The following is a 19,194-nucleotide window of genomic DNA, read 5'->3' as shown; positions in this document are numbered from 1 at the left end:
AGCAGTGAACAGAATAGTGGTTGTCAGGGGCTCATGGAATGGAAAATGGGGAGCTGCTGATCAACAGATATAGTTTCAGTTACACACAATGAAAAAGTTCTAGAGATGTGCTGTACAACATAATACCCAGAGTTAACAATACTGTATTGGACATTTAAAAATCTCTTAGAAGGGTCAATTTCATGCTGAATATTCTTACCACATTAAAGTAAAAATAAATCCTAAAACAAGCCCAATATTTATAAATGTACCTACTGTATACTGTATATAAATTTATAGAATAGAGTCTAAAAAGAAAAACATCAAACATAAAAAAAAGGAAGTAAAAGATTTATGGGGGAAATAAAGGTGTGTAAGGTTGCTTTTACTTACTACTTTTTTTTTTTTTTGAGACAGGGTCTCACTCTCTTGTCTAAACTGGAGTGTGGTGATCCAATCATAGCTTACTGTAACCTCAAACTCCTAGATTCGAGCAATCCTCCTGCCTCAGCCTCTGGATAGCTAGGACTATTTGGCTTTTTGGGGGTTTCTGTTTTTGTTTTTTAAGTGACAGGGTCTTGCTGTGTTGCTCAGGCTAGTCTCAAACTCCTGGCCTCAAGCAATCCTCTCACCTCAGCCTCTCAAAGTGCTGGGATTACGGGTGCATGCTACCACATCCAGCCCTATCTGAAACTTGTATGTCAAAAAACACCCTGTAATATTTGACGGGAAGGAAGTATTTTTAAGAGTAATTTGTTAGTGAGAAAGCTCAAGAAGCAAATACAGATTACTATTTCAGTAAGTTTGTTTGTGAAGCTGGGAGAAAACAAGACTAATAAGATATTTCAGGAAGAAGTTAAGAATGCCTAGAAAGAGAAAGGTCTTGGTCATCCTGAAGGCATCTTAATTTAGAAATTAAACATAACCTGCTCAGGTCTCATTTTCCTCACATGAAAATGGGACTATTAAAACTACCAATCTCTTGGGGTTATTATGAGGGTTGCACTGTGTAAGACACGTACCAAAAGTCCCTGACATACATCAATACTGCAACAAAAGCCCAACACAGCTCCATCGTAAGACACATACTATCTTTCTGGAAAGCAAAGTCACCTGGTAAAAGCCAGGCATGGGGGACAGGTAGGGAAGAAAAAGATGCCCTTGTGGAGAAGACTGAGAATACAGTAAAACATACACACAGTTGAACAAGTGTCTTTCAAACTTAAGGCAAGGCATAGAAGGGCTCAAGCAGGCCATATCGAGAGGAACATGGCTAAGTATGGTAAGGAATATGGCTACAGAACAATCCTAACAAAGATGGGCATGGGTTTACAGCAATGAGTGTGCATAACAGGTCAAAAAGCCAGAGACCAGTACATACACTGAAGAGTGCTACTTTGAGTAGCAAGAACTTTGAATACTGAAGGACTCTGGAGGATGGGCCAGCTCCAATTCATTTTTAAAATGAGTCCAGCTAAATAAATATTCCTGCAATGGCAGTGCCAGAATGGTGAAAGCTTACAAATAAAGAGTCAGGTGAAATTCATTCTTTAAAGCAAATAAGCTAATCATAGAAAATAGCATTAAAAAGTAGAGAATAAACATGGCACGTTCCCTGACTTCAAAACAGATGGCACCAGTAGTCACACTCTGGGAAGAAGGAGATGACCAATCCCTGGAACACAGCCATACAAACAAAATAACAATCCTCATTGTGCCACTAAATTTTACTTTAGCTCCTATGTCACAGTTGCCCAAAGGAAGCCATTTTATTTCTTGCAAATATCATGGCAATTTTACAAGGCAAAAATCAAAAATTAAACTGACCTTTGGAGTACCACAGTCACACTCTTCCCCAGCGTCCACCAACTTATTACCACAGGAGGGAGCACTATAGGCTTCATCAGGCTTTGGAATATTAAGAAGGCAGTTTCCTCCTTTATTTAAAGTTAACTTCTCAAAGTCCTCTGCACTGCAACTGCTAAAGTTTCTGGAACCCCTATAATAAACATTAAGAAAAAGATCTTATGTCACAGTGATTACTCACTTTGAAAATGTTAAGTCATGACTTTAACCCACAAAAAGTGAATATTTTAAATGACAGAAAAGAAGCTAATAAAAGTGGACAGAAATGAGAATTCATATCTACTCGTGATAAATATTGAATATTACTTCAGCTACTGTATTCACTATTTTCTTACAATATATTGTACTTCCAATAAAATATCTTTAAAACATATCACATTGAAATACAAAATGGTAATTCTCAGCATCACAAGAGACTTTAAAAATTATTTAGTCCTAGGCCGGGTGCGGTGGCTCACGCTTGTAATCCCAGCACTTTGGGAGGCCGAGGCGGGTGGATTACGAGGTCAGGAGATTGAGACCACGGTGAAACCCCGTCTCTACTAAAAATACAAACAATTAGCCGGGCGTGGTGGCGGGCGCCTGTAGTCCCAGCTACTCGGAGAGGCTGAGGCAGGAGAATGGCGTGAACCTGGGAGGCGGAGCTTGCAGTGAGCCGAGATCACGCCACTGCACTCCAGCCTGGGTAACAGAGCGAGACTCCGTCTCAAAAAAAAAAAAAAAAAAAAAAAAATTATTTAGTCCTATGAAGAATAAAGTTTTATTTATTTAACACAGTAAAGGTTCTTCAAATACTAGAAGGTAGCTGTACGTTGTCTCCAATCTTTTTTCTACTCTGAAGGCAGAGTTCACCCATGCCCATTACCACTTATTAGGAGCTCTGCAAAAATAATGCAAATGGGTAACTCCAGTTCAGATGCACACTAGCCATCAAGAGGCAGACTGCGCAGTGTAGAATGTCAGCTACTCCTACATGACAAGTTTTCAGTTTGAGCTTTACATATAATAACTTTAATGATAATTCCTGGGAACCATGGTTAGTACTTTGAAAGTTAGTTGGCCTTTAAGAAATGTCCAACTTGAGTTATGTGAGATTTATACAAATGCAATTTTGATATGTTCTACCTGGGATTTTTTTTTAGCTACTACTTTACTCAATAACTATAAAGTACTTTCAGATAGTCCCACTGGCTATTTTTACCTTTGAAAACTAGTGGAAAATACACCTATACATTACCTATATCTTTGAGGAATCCATGTCACATTAAAATTCTATTTTATTTTTGCTTTTGTAGACTGAGTTTTTGGTGTGATATCCAAAAATCACTGTTAAGGCCAATGTCAAGGAGCTTTTCCCAACGTTTTCTTCTTAGAAAGTTTTATAGTTTCAAGTCTTACATTTAGGTATTTTATCCATTTTGAGTTGATTTTTGTGTATGGTGTAAGATAAGGGTCCAATTTCATTCTTTTGCATGTAGAAATCCAGTTACCCCAGAACCATTTATTGAAGAGAACTATCCTTTCCCCATTGTATCCTCCTGGTGCCCTTGTCAAAAATTAATTGACTACACGTTTGGATTTGTTTCTGGGCTCTCTATTCTGTTCCACCGGTCTACGTGTCTGTTTTTATACCACTACCATGTTGTTTTGATTACTATAGCTATCAAACTAAAAAGCTCTGCACAGCAAAGATAACAACCAACAAAATGAAAAGTCTGCAGATTGGGAGAAAATATCTGCAAACCAAGTAGCTTATAAGATGTATCTTATAACCATGTATCTTATATCCAAAATATGTTTTTTAAAACTCACACAACTCCATAGTAGAAAAACAAATAACTCTATTTTTAAAATGAACAAAAGACTTAAACAGACATTTCTCCAAAGATGACATAAAAATGGCCAACATGTGCATGAAAAGATGCTCAATATCATTAATCATCAAGGAAGTGCAAATCAAAACCACAATGAAATACCACCTCACCCTTGTTAGGATGACTACCATCAAAAAGAGATAATGGCCCAGGTGTGGAGGCTCACCGCTGTAATCCCAGCACTTTGGGAGGCCAAGGCGGGCGGATCACTTGAGGTCAGGAGTTCCAGACCAGCCTGGCCAACATGGTAAAACCCCGTCTCTACTAAAATACAAAAATTAGCCAGGTGTGGTGGTGTACGCCTGTAATCTCAGCTACTTCGGAGGCTGAGGCAGGAGAATCGCTTGAACCTGGGAGGCAGAAGTTGTAGTGAGCCGAGATTGCACCACTGCACTCCAGCTTGGGCAACAGAGAGAGACTCCGTCTCAAATAAATAAATAAATAAATAAAAGATGACAAGTGCTAGTGAGAGTATAGAAAAAAAGGAATCCTTGAGCACTGCTGATGGGAATGTAGATTGGTGCAGCCACTGTGGAAAACAATAGGAGTTCCCTAAAGAAATTAAAAACAGAACTATCATATGACCCAGCAATCTCACTTTTGGGTATACACCCAAAGAAAATGAAAACACCACCTCATAAAGACGTCTGTATTATCCCATTTTCAGTGCAGCATTAGCCAAGATATGGAAACAAACAAAGTGTCAACAGTTGAATGGACAAAACTGTGGCACATATAAGACTGATAATTATTCATCCTTATAAAAGGAGATCCTGACATTTACCACAACATGGAGGAACCTGGAGGATGTTATGCTGCATGAAACAAGCCAGACACAAAAAGAAAAATGTTGCATGATCTCACTTATTTTGGAATCTAAAAAAAGAAGTCGAAAATCCAGAGACAGAAAATAAAACACGGATTACAGTGGAGGTGGAGGAAATGGGACATGTAGGTCTGATACAAAGTAGCAGATATGTAAGACAAACAAGTCTAGAGATCTCAGGTACAGCAAGAGGACTGTAGATAATAATATTGTATTACATTCAAGATTTTTGCTAAAAGAGGAGATTTTAGGTGCTCTTTGCCACACACACAAAAAATGGGCATCAATGTGGAATGATGGATGTGTTAATCTGCTTGACTAACCATTTCACCATGTATATTTATATCAAAACATGTTGTACACCTTAAATACAATAAAATTTATATCTTACATATATTTGTATTTTTTCAAGGGAATTTGGTACCCTGAATCTCTTTTTCATCAGTTTGAGCAATGGTACCAGAAGTAGCAGCAGGAGTGAAAGCTATGTTGCATTCTAGCTAATGAAGAAGCAGCCCTATCTATAGCTGGGTCTTTTGTACATCCAAGGAACTCTAAGAAACATATTTTTTGCCCTGAGTAGTCATGTTAAACTCTTCTTTGCTAACTGGTTTCTAGAAAAGTTGATAGTACTGACTCCTGCCTCTTGGATTGGAATGCAGTCTGCCTAGAACATTTTGTTACTGTTAACTGCTGTTTGACAAAAAAAAAAAAAAAAAGTCTATAGATGTGGGATGTGGAAGGATTTTAAAAGACTGGCAGAGAAAGAAAAAAACATAAACTATCAATGGTTTGAGACAAAAGAAAAGGCAAAGGCAAAATTCTGACTCACGGAAAGAAAAGATTTAGCACAAGGCTTTTGTCAATAACAGAAAGATCTGTCTTCCTTATTCTTTTTCTTGCTACTAAGAATATTGTGGGGAGGAGTTCTTTTGTGCAATATCAATCAACCACTCATTCAACAAATATTTACTGAATATCTATTATGTACAAGGCATTCTTCTTGGTGCGAGGGATGAAACTGTGAACATAGCAGACAAAAATCCCTGACCCTGTAAAGGTTATGATTATGATTCAGTGATTTACTTATATAATAAATTAGATAGCATATTATAAGGTAATAAGTGCTATGGGGAAAAAAGGCGACGGCGTGTGGGTGTGATGAGCTCTGCAGAGGAAGGGATGCTTGTGATTTTAAAAGGGCAGTCAGGATAGGCACCTCAAACATGTGAGAGTTCAATCAAAACTGTGTATCTGGGAGGAAAACACTACAGAGAGAAGGAATAGCAAATGCAAAAACTCTGAGGTACAAGCTTTCCTGGCAGACTGAGTCAGTGAGGAAATGAGTCATGAGAGATACAGTCAGCAAAGACCGGAATAGGCCATTGTAGGAATGTGGATTTCCACTCTAAGTGGAATGGGGAAGTTGGAAGGGGAAGACTATGGAAAGTGTTGAGCAGGAGTAACATGATTTGATTAATGTTTTAATAGGATCACCATACTTGTTCTATTAAGGAGGAAGGCTACAAAGAAGGCTCTTAGAGAAATCCACCAAACAGATGATAATGGACCAAAATGAAACAGTGGGAGCTGTAAGAAGTGGTTGGATTGTTTTTGTTTTAAAGGAACAGCCATTAAGATGAAGAGTGAGAAAAAAGAGAAATCAAGAATGATGCCCAGGTTGTTGTCCTGGGATACTAGAAGGAAGGAGTTACCATTAATTCACATGGGGAAGACTATGGGAGATCAGATTTTAGGACAACTTTAGGAGGGATCACAGGAGTTTGAGCCTATTAGACATCAAGTAAAAATGTCCAAGCAATATATAATAATTATTTGATAAACAAAGAAGACTGCAGTTTAAACAGAGGCTTGTAATTGTTTTTTATTTTGTACTGTTGATCTTTATAAGGTAAGCACAGCGCCTGCTACATGGTATACATGCAATAATGTTTTCTGTAGGAATATATTTAATAATGTAATCCCAATGCTTTGGGAAGCTAAGGCAAGAGGATCACTTGAGCGCAGGAATTCAAGGCCACCTGGGCAACATAGTGAGACCCTGTCTCTCCAAAAAATAAGCTGGGCATGGTGGTGCACACCTGGAGTCCCAGCTACTCAGGAGGCTGGGGTGGGAGGAGTTTAAGGCTGCAGTGAGCTATGATCAAGCCACTGCTCTCCAGCCTGGGCAACAGGGCGAGACCCTGTCTCCAAAAAAAAGCAAAACAAAACACACACACACTTAAATATATATTTAAATATATATACTACATAAATATATATTTAAATATATATACTACATAAATATATATTTATAAATTATATATATTTAATTAGACAATGGCCATAGAACTTGCGCAGGCATATGTATAGTCCTATATTTTAGTCCCTAATTTCAACCTACATAAAGTCTACCACCTCTAAACAAGTTATTTTTTAAATACGCTCATTATTTGGTAGTTGAAGGATATTTTCTTACAAACAATGTTTCAAATGCTTGATCCTTCAGCAATCTACCAAAAAAAAAAAAATTTCACCCACATGAATTGACTATAGAACTAAAAAGCATAACAAAATCATAGACACTTCTGGTGCTTTTTAACAGATGGAGATAGTAACAACAACCCCTGTGTTGGCCTTCAGTGAGACTTTAAAATGCTTTGGAGGCCACAGTGAAAATGCCCTTTCACTAGCCATCACTGGCTGGCACCTACGGCAACAAAAAGAATGATCTTTCTCCTGATACATGGCTTGAAGAGCAACTCAAGTATTTCTACTCTCTATCACCTCTAGACTCTACAATATTAATGATTTATAGCCTCTCCTCCTCTCTTTTCTCACATCTAGGTAATTTTCCCAAAATGGCTTCAAAAGGTGATCGACAAAAATGTTTTACATGGAAATGACAAAAAAAAAAAAGTCAACTACCATTTAAAACATTATTTCTTTGATTACTCTGAAAATTCCCAGAACACAATTTCCAGAATTTCCACCATTACTATGCTGATTCCCACAGCCTAGGATTAGGAAGTCTTAAGAGAAGATTCTAAGTGCTGGTACTGAATTAGACTAAGAAAAAAACACCTGATTATGGAAGCTTGCTGATGGAAGCTTGCTGACATTGAGGGGCAGAGTTAAGAAAGCCATTTCTCTAGAAAGGCACCTCCCAGGAAGAGCAACTCACACTTTCCGGAATCTAAGAGCAATGGACGAGAATACCACTGTGCCCCCAAAATATCATAAACAATAACAAAAAAAATCTTATTACAAGGGTAGATTATCCATTTTATTAAATGGAACTGGCTCCCAATGACTGAGTTATCTGAGGGGAAAAAAATGAAACATCTACATCACTAGCATCTAAAAAAAAAAAGCCAAACAAAATGATAGAAAATCAGTATTTATTAAACAGCCTATGAAGTAGAGGGTAGGAAATCTGCCCTCAAAAAAAGAAAGCTTAATATCACCTTGGTAGTAAAAAGGAATCTGAGGAAAAATAAGAGAAAAAATATATATTACCTAGGATAACCTCATCCTAGTTCAGAAATTATTCTTTTGTTTTGTTTTGTTTTGTTTTGTTCTGTTTTGTTTTGAGATGGAGTCTCGCTCTGTCACCCAGACTGGAATGCAGTGGCATTCTCCTGCCTCAGCCTCCTCAGTAGCTAGGACTACAGGCGCCCGCCACCATGCCTAGCTACTGTTTTGTATTTTTAGTAGAGATGGGGTTTCACGTGTTAGCCAGGATGGTCTCGATCTCCTGACCTCGTGATCCGCCTGCCTCAGCCTCCCAAAGTGCTGGGATTACAGGCGTGAGACACCGCACCTGGCCTGGAAATTATTCTTAAAAAAATTTTTAAATATAACAGCTACACAATATAAAATACCACATGAAGCCACAATACACTAGGAGAAAGAAAAAAACGAGCAGATAAAGTCCAATAAAGACTCCTAATACTAGTTCTAGGATTATCAAATGATAGCCATAAAATATTTATGCTTACTATGATCAGAGACAAAAGTGACAAGCATGAAAACTTGGGCAGGAACTAAAATCTACAAAACTAATATATCAGATTTGAAAAAGAACCAGACAGAAATTTAACAAATGAAATAAGCAAAATTAACAATTCAATGGATAAGTTTAACAACAGACAAAATACATATGAAGACAGAATCAGTGAGCTGAAAGATACCAGAAGAAATTACACAGAGGAAAAAAAAACACAAAGATAGGAAACATATATTTAAAAAACTAAGAGACAAAGGAGACATAGTAAGATCTAACACACAGTTCACTAGAATCACAGAGACATAAAAGAGACAGCAAATGTGCAGACACCCTGTGTACACAGCCAATATGTGAAGAAGCAATATGTAAAGACATGACTGAGAATTTTCTGACTGATGAAAAATATCAAGCCACAAACTTTAAAACACTAAAAAATTTCTAAGCAGGATATGAAGACATATATGTGTAAATGTGTTATATATACATAACATACATGTGTATGCATGTTGTATATTTTTTTCTTTCTACAACAGGAACATGATAATGAAACTTCAAAAAAAAAGTTTAAAGACAAAATTGTGAAAATAGCCATAGGTAAATAGATTCATTTCAATGGAATAATGGTCTGACACCTGACATCTCAACAACAACATGGAAGGCAAAAGACAATGGAAAAATCCCAATATGATGAAAAATAACTGATGATCTACGATTCTATATTCAACAAAAATATCCTCAAAAAAGAGAGAGAAATAAAGACGCCCTCAGGAGAAAAACAAAAACAAAAACTAAGAGATACACTACTACTAAACACACACTAAAGGAAAGTCAAAACTGGTTCTTTGATCAGACTGAAAAATAGATACCAAATGGAAGGTCAGAGATGCAAGAGGACCAAAGAGCAAGGGCAGCAGTCAAAATCTAAATGAATAATGATAAACAATCACTAATATCTTCCTGGCACACAGCTATATGAGTCAAGAAAGTGATGAATGGAGTTAAAGCACTATATAGTCTTTGAACTGTGTGGGGAAGGATAAGATTTAATAGTAGACATGATAAATAAGAACATGTGTAATAATTTCTAGGGTAACTTTTAAAAAAATAAAAGACTGCATAATTTCCATTCTAGAAATATGTCTAGAAGGAAAACAGTATCTACTAAAAACACTCTATCTGGCAGTGCACAGTGGCTCACACCTGTAATCCCAGCACATCAGGAGGCTAGGGTGGGAGGATTGCTTAGGCCTAGGAGTTCAAAACCAGCCTGGGCAACATAACAAGACCCCATTTCTACAAAGTGAAAATAAACATAAAAACACTCATCAACCCAAAAGAAATAACACAGAAGATTTTGTTGTTGTTGCTGTTGTTGTTGTCATCCCATTTTTAACTGATACACAATAGACGTATATATTCTCAGGATACATGTGATCACTTGATCCATTCATACAATGTGTAAAGACCAAATCAGGGTAATTGGAACATCCATCAACTTAAATATTAAGACCAAAGACCTTTAAGAAAAAACCATAAAAGACGACAAATAAAGGAGACATAAGATGGTAGATTTAAACCCAAATGCTGTATTTAATTGATTCTAAAATACATCTTTTCATATTTAAGTAACTTTGAAATTGAGATTCATTTCAGATTACAATTGAAGCATTAATTTCATTGACACCATATTTCTTTCTCAGTGGTATGGAAAAAGTGCTGTATCTTATAATTAATGGCATTTAGATTTGATTAAATGGATCAGTAATTACAGTAAATATAAATGTATTAAGTGATATTATGACATATTTTCAATTTGGATTAAAAATAAAATTTAAATATATGTTTTAGAAGCATAACTATTAAAAATAAAAATAAATACACTGTCAACACTAAAAAAAAAAATGTGAGGAAGGTAAAGCAATATCAGATAATTGGTAGTCCTAGCTACTGCAGTGAGAAAAGAAAAGGAAGTAAAAGGTATACTGACTGGAAAGAAAGAAAAACTGTCTTTGTACAGAGATAATATGATCATCTATGTAGAAAATCAAAAAGAATTGAAAAAGACTCCTGGAACTAAAAAGCAATTACAGTAAGGTTATAGGATACAGGGTTAATATACAAAAGTCAATTGCTTTCCTATATGCCAGCAATGAACAAGTAGAATTTGAAATTAAAAACATAATATCATGTACATTACGGCCCCCAAAAATGAGAGTTAGGTATAAATCTAACAAAATATGTATAAGATCTCTATGGGGAAACTATAACACTATCTGATGAAAGAATCAAAGAACTAAATAAACAGAGAGATATTTCATGCTCACATACAGGCAGACTCAATATTATCAAGATGTCAGTTCCCCAACTTGATCTATACATTCAATGCAATCCTAATCAAAATCCCAGCAAATTAGTTTGTGGATATAGATAAAACTGATTTTAAAGTTTACATGGGGTGGCAAAAGACCCAGAATAGCCAATATAATAGTAAAGAAGAACAAAGTTGGAGGACTGGTGCTACCTGACTTCAAGACTTACTCTAAAGCTACAGTAATCAAGACTGTGTTGCCATTCCAAGATGGCCAAATAGGAACAGCTCCGGTCTGCAGCTCCCAATGTGACAGACGCAGAAGATGGTGATTTCTGCATTTCCAACTGAGGTACCTGGATCATCTCATTGGGACTGGTTGGACAATGGGTGTAGCCCACAGAGGGTGAGCTGAAGCAGGGTGGGGCATCGCCTCACCCAGGAAGCACAAGAGGTCAGGGGATTTCTCTTTCCTAGCCAAGGGAAGCCGTGACAGACTGTACCTGGAAAATTGGGAGAATCTCACCTAAATACTGTGCTTTTCCAACGGTCTTAGCAAACGGCACACCAGGAGATTATATCCCGCACCTGGCTTGGTGGGTCCTATGCCCACAGAGCCTTGCTCACTGCTAGCGCAGCAGTCAGATCGACCCGTGAGGCAGCAGCCTGGCAGGGGGAGGGGTGTTTGCCATTACTGAGGCTTGAGTAGGTAAACAAAGCAGCCAGGAAAGCCCAACTGGGCGGAGCCCACCACAGCTCTGCAAGGCCTGCTGCCTCTGTAGATCCCACCTCTGGGGGCAGGGCATAGCTGAACAAAAGGCAACAGAATCTTCTGCAGATTTAAACATCTCTGTCTGACAGCTCTGAAGAGAGCAGTGGTTCTCCGAGCATGGTGTTTGAGCTCTGAGAACAGACAGACTGCCTCCTCAAATGGGTCCCTGACACCCATGTAGCCTAACTGGGAGACACCTCCCAGTAGGGTCCAAATGACACCTCACACAGGCAGGTGCCCCTCTGGGATGAGGCTTCCAGGATCAGGCAGCAATACCTGCTGTTCTGAAATATTTGCTGTTCTGCAGCCTCCACTAGTGATACCCAGGCAAACAGGGTCTGGAGTGGACCTCCAGCAAACTCCAACAGATCTGCAGCTGAGGGACCTGACTGTCATAAGGAAAACCAACAAACAGAAAGGAATAGCATCAACAAAAAGGACATCCACACCAAAACCCCATCTGTAGGTCACCAGCATCAAAGACCAAAGCTAGATAAAACCACAAAGATGGGGAGAAACCAGAGCAGAAAAGCTGAAAATTCTAAAAATCAGAGCACCCCTTCTCCAAAGGATCACAGCTCCTCGCCAGCAACGGAACAAAGCTGGACAGAGAATGATTTTGACAGGCTGACAGAAATAGGCTTTAGAAGGTTGGTAATAACAAACTTCTCCAAGCTAAAGGAGGATGTTCGAACCCATCGCAAGGAAGCTAAAAACTTTGAAAAGAGATTAGACAAATGGCTAACTAGAATAAACAGGGTAGAGAGGACCTTAAATGGCCTGATGGAGCTGAAAACCATGGCATGAGAACTATGTGACACATGCACAAGCTTCAAGACTGTGTTATTGGCAAAAGATGACAAACAGATAAAGAGAACAAGATAGAGAGCCCAAAAAGAGTGCTACATAAATACAGCTGACTGATCTCTGACAAAGGAGCAAAGGCAATATATTAAAAGATAATCTTTTCAACAAATGGTGCTGGTACAATTAGATATTCATATGCAAAAAATAAATAAATAAATCTAGACACAGATCTTACATCCTCCACAATTAACTCCACGTGGATCAAAGATCTAAGTGTAAAATTCAAAACTCTAAAACTCCTGGGAGATAACATAGGAGAAAACCTAGATCATCTTGGATATGGCAATTATTTTTTAGATACAACACAAAAGGCATCGTCCATGAAAGAATTAAAATATTAAATGTATGCTCTGTGAAAGGCAATATTAAAAGAATGAGACGATAAGCTACAGACTAGTAGAAAATATTTGCAAAAGACATATTTGATAAAAGACCCTTATCTAAAGTATGCAAGCAACTCTTAAAACTAAAAAATAAGAAAAGAAACAATCTGATTAAACAATGGGCCAAAGACCTTCACAGATGCCACAAAGAAGACATAAAGAAGGCAAATAAACACACAAAAAGATCATCTACATCCTATATCATCAGGGAAATGTAAATTGAAACAATGAGATACCACTACATGCCTATAGGAATGGCCAAAATCCAGAACACTGATAACACCAAATTCTGACAAAGATGTAGAACAACGGCAATTCTCATTCACTGTTGGTGGGAATACAAAATGGTACAGCTACTTTGGAAGACAATTTGGCAGATTCTTACAAAACTAAACATACTCTCTTAACACATGATCCAGCAATCGCATCCCTTGGTATTTACCCAAAGGAGCTGAAAACATGATCACACAAAACCCTGCACACGGACACTTATAGCAGCTTTTTTCATAATAGCCAAAGCTTAGAAGCAACCAATATGTCCTTCAGTAGGTAAATGATTAAACTGTGGTACATCCAAACAATGGGATATTATTCAGCACTACAAATAAATGAGCTATCAAGACATGAAAAGACACGGAAGAAACTTAAATGCATATTGCTAAGTGAAAGAAGCCAATGTGAAAAGGCAACATACTGCATGATTCTAAATATATGATATTCTGGAAAACACAAAACTATGGAGACGGTAAAAAGACTAGTGGTTGCCAAGGGTTGGAGGGGTGGGGAGAGATGACTAGGTGGAGCACAGAGTATTTTTTAAAGGCAATGGAAATATTCTGCACGATACCATAATGAGGGATACTTGTCATCATACACTTGTCCATACCGACAGAATGCATAACACCAAGAGTGAACCATAAAGTACGGACTTTGAGAAATCATGATGTGTCAATATAGGTTTGTCAGTTTTAACAATCATACCACTCTGTTGAGGGATATTGAAATGGAGAGACTATGCAAGTGTGGGGACAGAAAGCATATGGGAGGAGTCTTTCTACTTTCCTCTTGATTATTCTGTGAACCTAAAACTGCTTGAAAAAAAAAAAGTCTTCTCAAAATATTGCAGAGGAAGGAACGCTTCCAAACTCATTTTATGAGCCCAGCATCACCCTAATATCAAAGTCAGACAAGGGACAACCAGAAAAGAAAATTATAAGTCAATATCCCTAGCAACATAAATGTAAAAATCCTCAAAACAAATACTAGCAAACAGAACTCAACAACATACCAGAAACATCAGGCCCTCCGACCAAATGAGATTTATACCTGGGACACAAGGACGGTTCAACACACAAAAATGTATTAACACCACGTTAACAGAATCAAGGATCACAGTCACATAATCATCTCAACAGGTGCCAAAAAGGCATTTGATAAAAGTCAACATTCTTTCACAACAAAAAATCTCAACAAACTAGGAAGAGGGAAATCACTTCAATATAATAAAGGCCATATATGAAAAGCCCACAGACAACATCTTACTCCACAGTGAAAAATCAAAAGCTTTCCCACTAAGCTGGACAAGACATAGGTACTCACTTTGGCCACTTCTATTCAAGAGATAAGAAGTCACTGGGAGAATAAGGCTGAATAATTCCCCTGGAACCCTCTCTATTATCAGTGTTATCAGTGTCCCTCTACCTCATGTTATCAATGTCCTCGTGTTATCAGTGTCCCTCTACCTCAACTCCTATGGGGTCAGTCTCCCCTGTAGCTACAGAGACTCTCCAAGATCCAGTAATGAACAGTTCACTCCCTTTCTATCTACTGTATCCCTAGCAAGTTTATACACATTCAAGTCAACCAAAAAAAAAAAAAAACAACAACAACAACACTTTTTTGGTTCTTCCCTTGGGAAAATGATGGATACCTTAAATTTGAGATCATGTTATCTTCATATTTAAATGTCGATATGCACTAAGTTTTAAATATAATATTCAAAAATACCATTCTCCTCAAAATATTTTAATTATACTGTAAGTCTGTTTGACACAGGGTTGACTTTAGGGGAGTGGTTTTAAATACTAACTCACTCAGGTTTCTGTTATTAACATCCAGTTTTGTTATACTGAGGCCTGTTCTGTTGTTTCACCACCCTCGGTCCTCCCAATCCTCCACATTCTGCTGTATTTTATTTCCCATAGCACTTATCGCTTTCTAACACTCTATATTATCGATTTTCTTATGTTTATAGATTGTCTTCCCCCCTAGATGTAAACTCCTTGAAGGGTGAGTCGATCTAACTCACTGAGGTATTCCAAGTGCTGAGAACAAAGCCTGGCAGGTGGTCAGTCCTCAATAAATGTTTGACAAGTTGGTCAATAAAGTATGGGTCCACTCTTCATTGCTTCCTATACCATATTAAATTCCACTATGGCACTGTTTCATAACATTCCCTCCTTACCTCTGAATGCTTCTTTTTCATTTTAATCTATGACTTATGTCATTGTTCATTACTCATTTCTTGTTTCCCTGAACTCACGTCTTTCTCAACTTCACTGCTGGCCAAAGCAAATCCTAAATTTACTTCCCTCTCCTACAGGAAATCTTTTACAAACACATGACGTTCCTTATGTACCTAATTTTTTTTTTTATGAAGCATGGCTTTTTGTAAGTACTATTTTAACTCTTCCATATCTATTTTTGAGCCTAGTATTTGTTCAAAAACTGTAAATTCTGCTTGAGTGCTTCCCTTTATACTAGCATGTGATTGAAATTGTCTTGTCCACTCAGATCTTCAGCTGAAAGTCTGGTTGACAGAAGTTTTTATTACTCTGTCAGTGCTTCAGGAGCCTGAGGGAGGTGGGAAGAGGCATGAACACTTGGGGCCACGAATATTCCCCATGTGAAATCTTCATCTGTGTTTCTTTGTTTTGAAACAGGGTCTTGCTCTGTTGCCCAGGCTGGAGTGCAGTGGCACAATCATAGCTCACTGCAGCCTTGAATTCCTGGGCTCAAGTGATCCTCCTGCCTCAACCTCCTGAGTAGCTGGGACTACAGACACGCACCAACACACCCAGTTAATATTTTATTTTTTATTTATTTATTTATTTATTTATTTAGAGACAAGGTCTCACTGTGTTGCCCAGGTTGGTCTTGAACTCCTGGTCTCAAGCAATCCTCCCTAAGTGCTGAGATTATAGGCATGAGCCACTATGTCCATCCTGTATTTGTTAAAGATACCATCTCTCATATCTAATTTTCACTCAGGCTCAGCATCTACACACGTACGAACTACAGTTACGTTCAGCTCTCTGCTTAGGACTCCTGCCTTCTAAATTAGGAAGGAACCTCGTTGGCATTACAATGAATCTGCATTAGAAATCTATATTTCTGATGCCCAACCACCATGGGACCTCCTATTATAATTATTTTTTAGCTCTGGGACAGGAAAGGGTTCTAAGATCAGATCACAGGCTTTGACTTCCTGACTTTGAATCCCAGTCAGCAATTTGGATGTGTGACCTCAGTTTCCTCATCTGCAAAGGAAGATAAAGTATGTGCACCTCATTTCACTGATGAGTAGTAAGTGAGTGGATACCTTTTAAATGGCTACAACAGTGCCTGTACATAAAAAGAGCTTAATAAATGTTAACCATTCTCTCTCCTCTTCTCTGTCTTGCCTCCCACCTTTATCTCTATAAAACAGGGTTTGTTAATAGAAATATATCAGGATCTCTTCTACCTACAGTGACAATGCAGCACTTTCTCAAACAGGGGTTTGTGAAGAAATTTCTTACACAGTCCTTCAATGTAATCCAATCCACACCGAACCTAGCAGAAACTCCCTCCTAATTTCTAATTCAGATATAAACTTTGCCATGCTCTTGTACTTTCAGTCTATAATTGGTTTACAGAAGAGTGTAGTTACATACTTGTGCCTACATAAGCGTTGCCTTCTTAAAGCTCTCTGGAATTATTTAATTAAAAAATAGACTTCAGCAATACATCAGGTAACAAACCTCCACATGTACCCCCTAAATCTAAAAGGCTGGAAAAAAAAAAAAGACTTCTCATTGGTATGTCATGTAATTAATTTCAGCAAACCGGAAATAACATTTCCTGTTTTCCCAATGTAGACATGAATATCCCTCACAGTGTAAGAAACACGGATCTACAATACCAAATAAAGGAGAAGAAGAAAGAACCCAGGTACTCACGATGCTCCTGAATTCATGATGCAGCTCTTTGCTCCACAGGAACAATCTCTCCCATCATCGTGATTCATTCCAAGATTATGACCCAATTCATGAGCAACAATGGAAGCAAATGTCTCCACAGTGATTTGTCCAAACTGTTCAGAACAGGAAGTAGTAGTAATTAGGTTTCTGAACGCAAAGAAAATGTTTTGCTGCTCAGATTATTTTTTCACGAAAGGAAATTTATTCACTACACTGTTGACAGCCTACATGATAAATCAAGCATCCAACAACAGACTTTATACATTTCGGTCTAGTAAGAAAGTAACATGAATCACACACTGATGATGGACATGGATCCTTCAAGCAAGAGATCAACCACTTTAGCACCAACAGATTACTCATGGTAGTTTATAGGAAAACAAGTTGATGGTTCTAATTTAATTCTCTAAAATGGAGTACATGTTTCCTCACCCATAAAAAGTAAAGAGCTACACTCATAAGTGGGAGTTGAACAATGAGAACACATGGACACTGGGAGGGGAACATCACACACCGAGGCCTGTCGGGAGGTGGGGAGCAAGGGGAGGGAGAGCATTAGGACAAATACCTAACGCCTGCAGGGCTTAAAACCTAGATGACGGGTTGATAGGTGCAGCAAACCACCATGGCACGTGTATACCTATGTAACAAACCTGCACATTCTGCACATGTATCCCAGAAATTAAAGTAAAATAAAATAAATAAAAAAGAAAAGCGCTAATAAACACATAGCACATATTTAAAAACTTGACCCAGTCTCTAGGGAAAGAACCCATCTGCGACTTCTACTGTGTTCCTCTTAACACCCAAAATATTGTTTTAAGGACCAGGGGAGGAAGTATACAGTCAATAAATGCTTGATATTGTCCCAGTGCAAATATCTAAAGTTAAACATCAAGAACAACGTACCACATTAATCCCGCCTGCGTGGCTCCTTGAACACACTGTTCCCACAAATGCCATTCCTGCAGTTCCACCAAAACCTTTCTTTCTAAATGAAAATGTAAAAGTTAAAAAATGTTCTTGGGGAAAAAAGGAACATGTTGCTTTTATTTTATGAATAATCTCAACTGGATTGGGAGAACCTGTAAAACATGGCAGAAAAATGGCAAAAAAAAAATTCTAAAATCAGAATATAATTATGCCTTATCTCCTTCTTATTAATTTTTTCAGACTAATGAAGACACCTTCTGGATACCGAGACAAGTTTGTTTCTTTTTACTTTCTAGATGAAACCTCTCCTAAAATACATTAGGTTTATTTATATATTTATTATATTTGATTATATATTAAAATACACATTTTAGTGAGGAGAGACAGATACCGAATGAAATGAATATGTTTACATGGGCAGCTGCAGGGCAGTGAGCAGGGTGAACATGAAAGTAATGATGGGCCAGGCGTGGTGGCTCATGCCTGTAATCCCAGTACTTTGGGAGGCCGAGGTGGGCAGATCACCTGAGGTCAGGAGTTTGAGACCAGCCTGGCCAACATCATGAAACCCCATCTCTACTAAAAAAACAAATATGAAAATTAGCCAGCCATGGTGGTGCACACCTGTAATCCCAGCAACTCGGGAGGCTGAGGCAGAAGAATCATTTGAACCCGGGAGGCAGAGGCCTCAGTGAGCCAAGACTGCACCGCTGCACTCCAGCCTGGGTGATAGAATGAGACTCTGTCTCCAAAATTAAAAAAAAAAAAAAAGAATTCAGGATGGGCCCTGTGTGCCTCCCCAGTCACACCCCACACACCTGTACCTCAGCACCTGTTCCCTCTGCCTGGACCTCTCTTCTCTAATATTAATATAACCCAGACTCATTCTCTCACCTCCTTCAGGTCTTTACTCAGAAGGCATCTCCCTGGCTAGGCCATGTCACCTCAAAATTCAACAGTGAATCACACTGTTTTTCTAAACTTTTATCTAAAATTTTAATCACAACCTCCAATGCTTTTATATCTACCTCCCTGTTTTATTTTTCTCCTTACCACTTATCATTGGTTAACATACTACACGTACTTATTTATCTCATGTATGGCCAATCTCCTCCACCAGAACATGGACTCCATGA

The 19,194-nt window shown here is 38.1% G+C and overlaps 1 protein-coding gene across 1 annotated transcript in view; it reads right to left on the bottom strand.

The window, feature by feature from the left end:
- The window catches only part of ADAM9 (ADAM metallopeptidase domain 9), a 110,782-nt gene that overhangs the window by 63,493 nt on the left and 28,095 nt on the right, over positions 1 to 19,194 (bottom strand). Inside the window, exons 10-12 of the mRNA XM_032144303.2 lie at positions 18,035 to 18,116; positions 17,105 to 17,238; positions 1,807 to 1,978 (exon numbers count right to left, since the gene is read on the bottom strand). Of these exons, the coding sequence (XP_032000194.1) occupies positions 1,807 to 1,978; positions 17,105 to 17,238; positions 18,035 to 18,116 (388 nt within the window). The remainder of the gene's footprint in view (positions 1 to 1,806; positions 1,979 to 17,104; positions 17,239 to 18,034; positions 18,117 to 19,194) is intronic.

This window comes from Hylobates moloch, unplaced genomic scaffold (assembly GCF_009828535.3).
Source record: "Hylobates moloch isolate HMO894 unplaced genomic scaffold, HMol_V3 SCAFFOLD_22, whole genome shotgun sequence".
Lineage (NCBI taxonomy): Eukaryota > Metazoa > Chordata > Mammalia > Primates > Hylobatidae > Hylobates > Hylobates moloch.
Note: the sequence above shows the minus strand (reverse complement) of the source record. Positions and strands in the feature narration are given on the sequence as shown.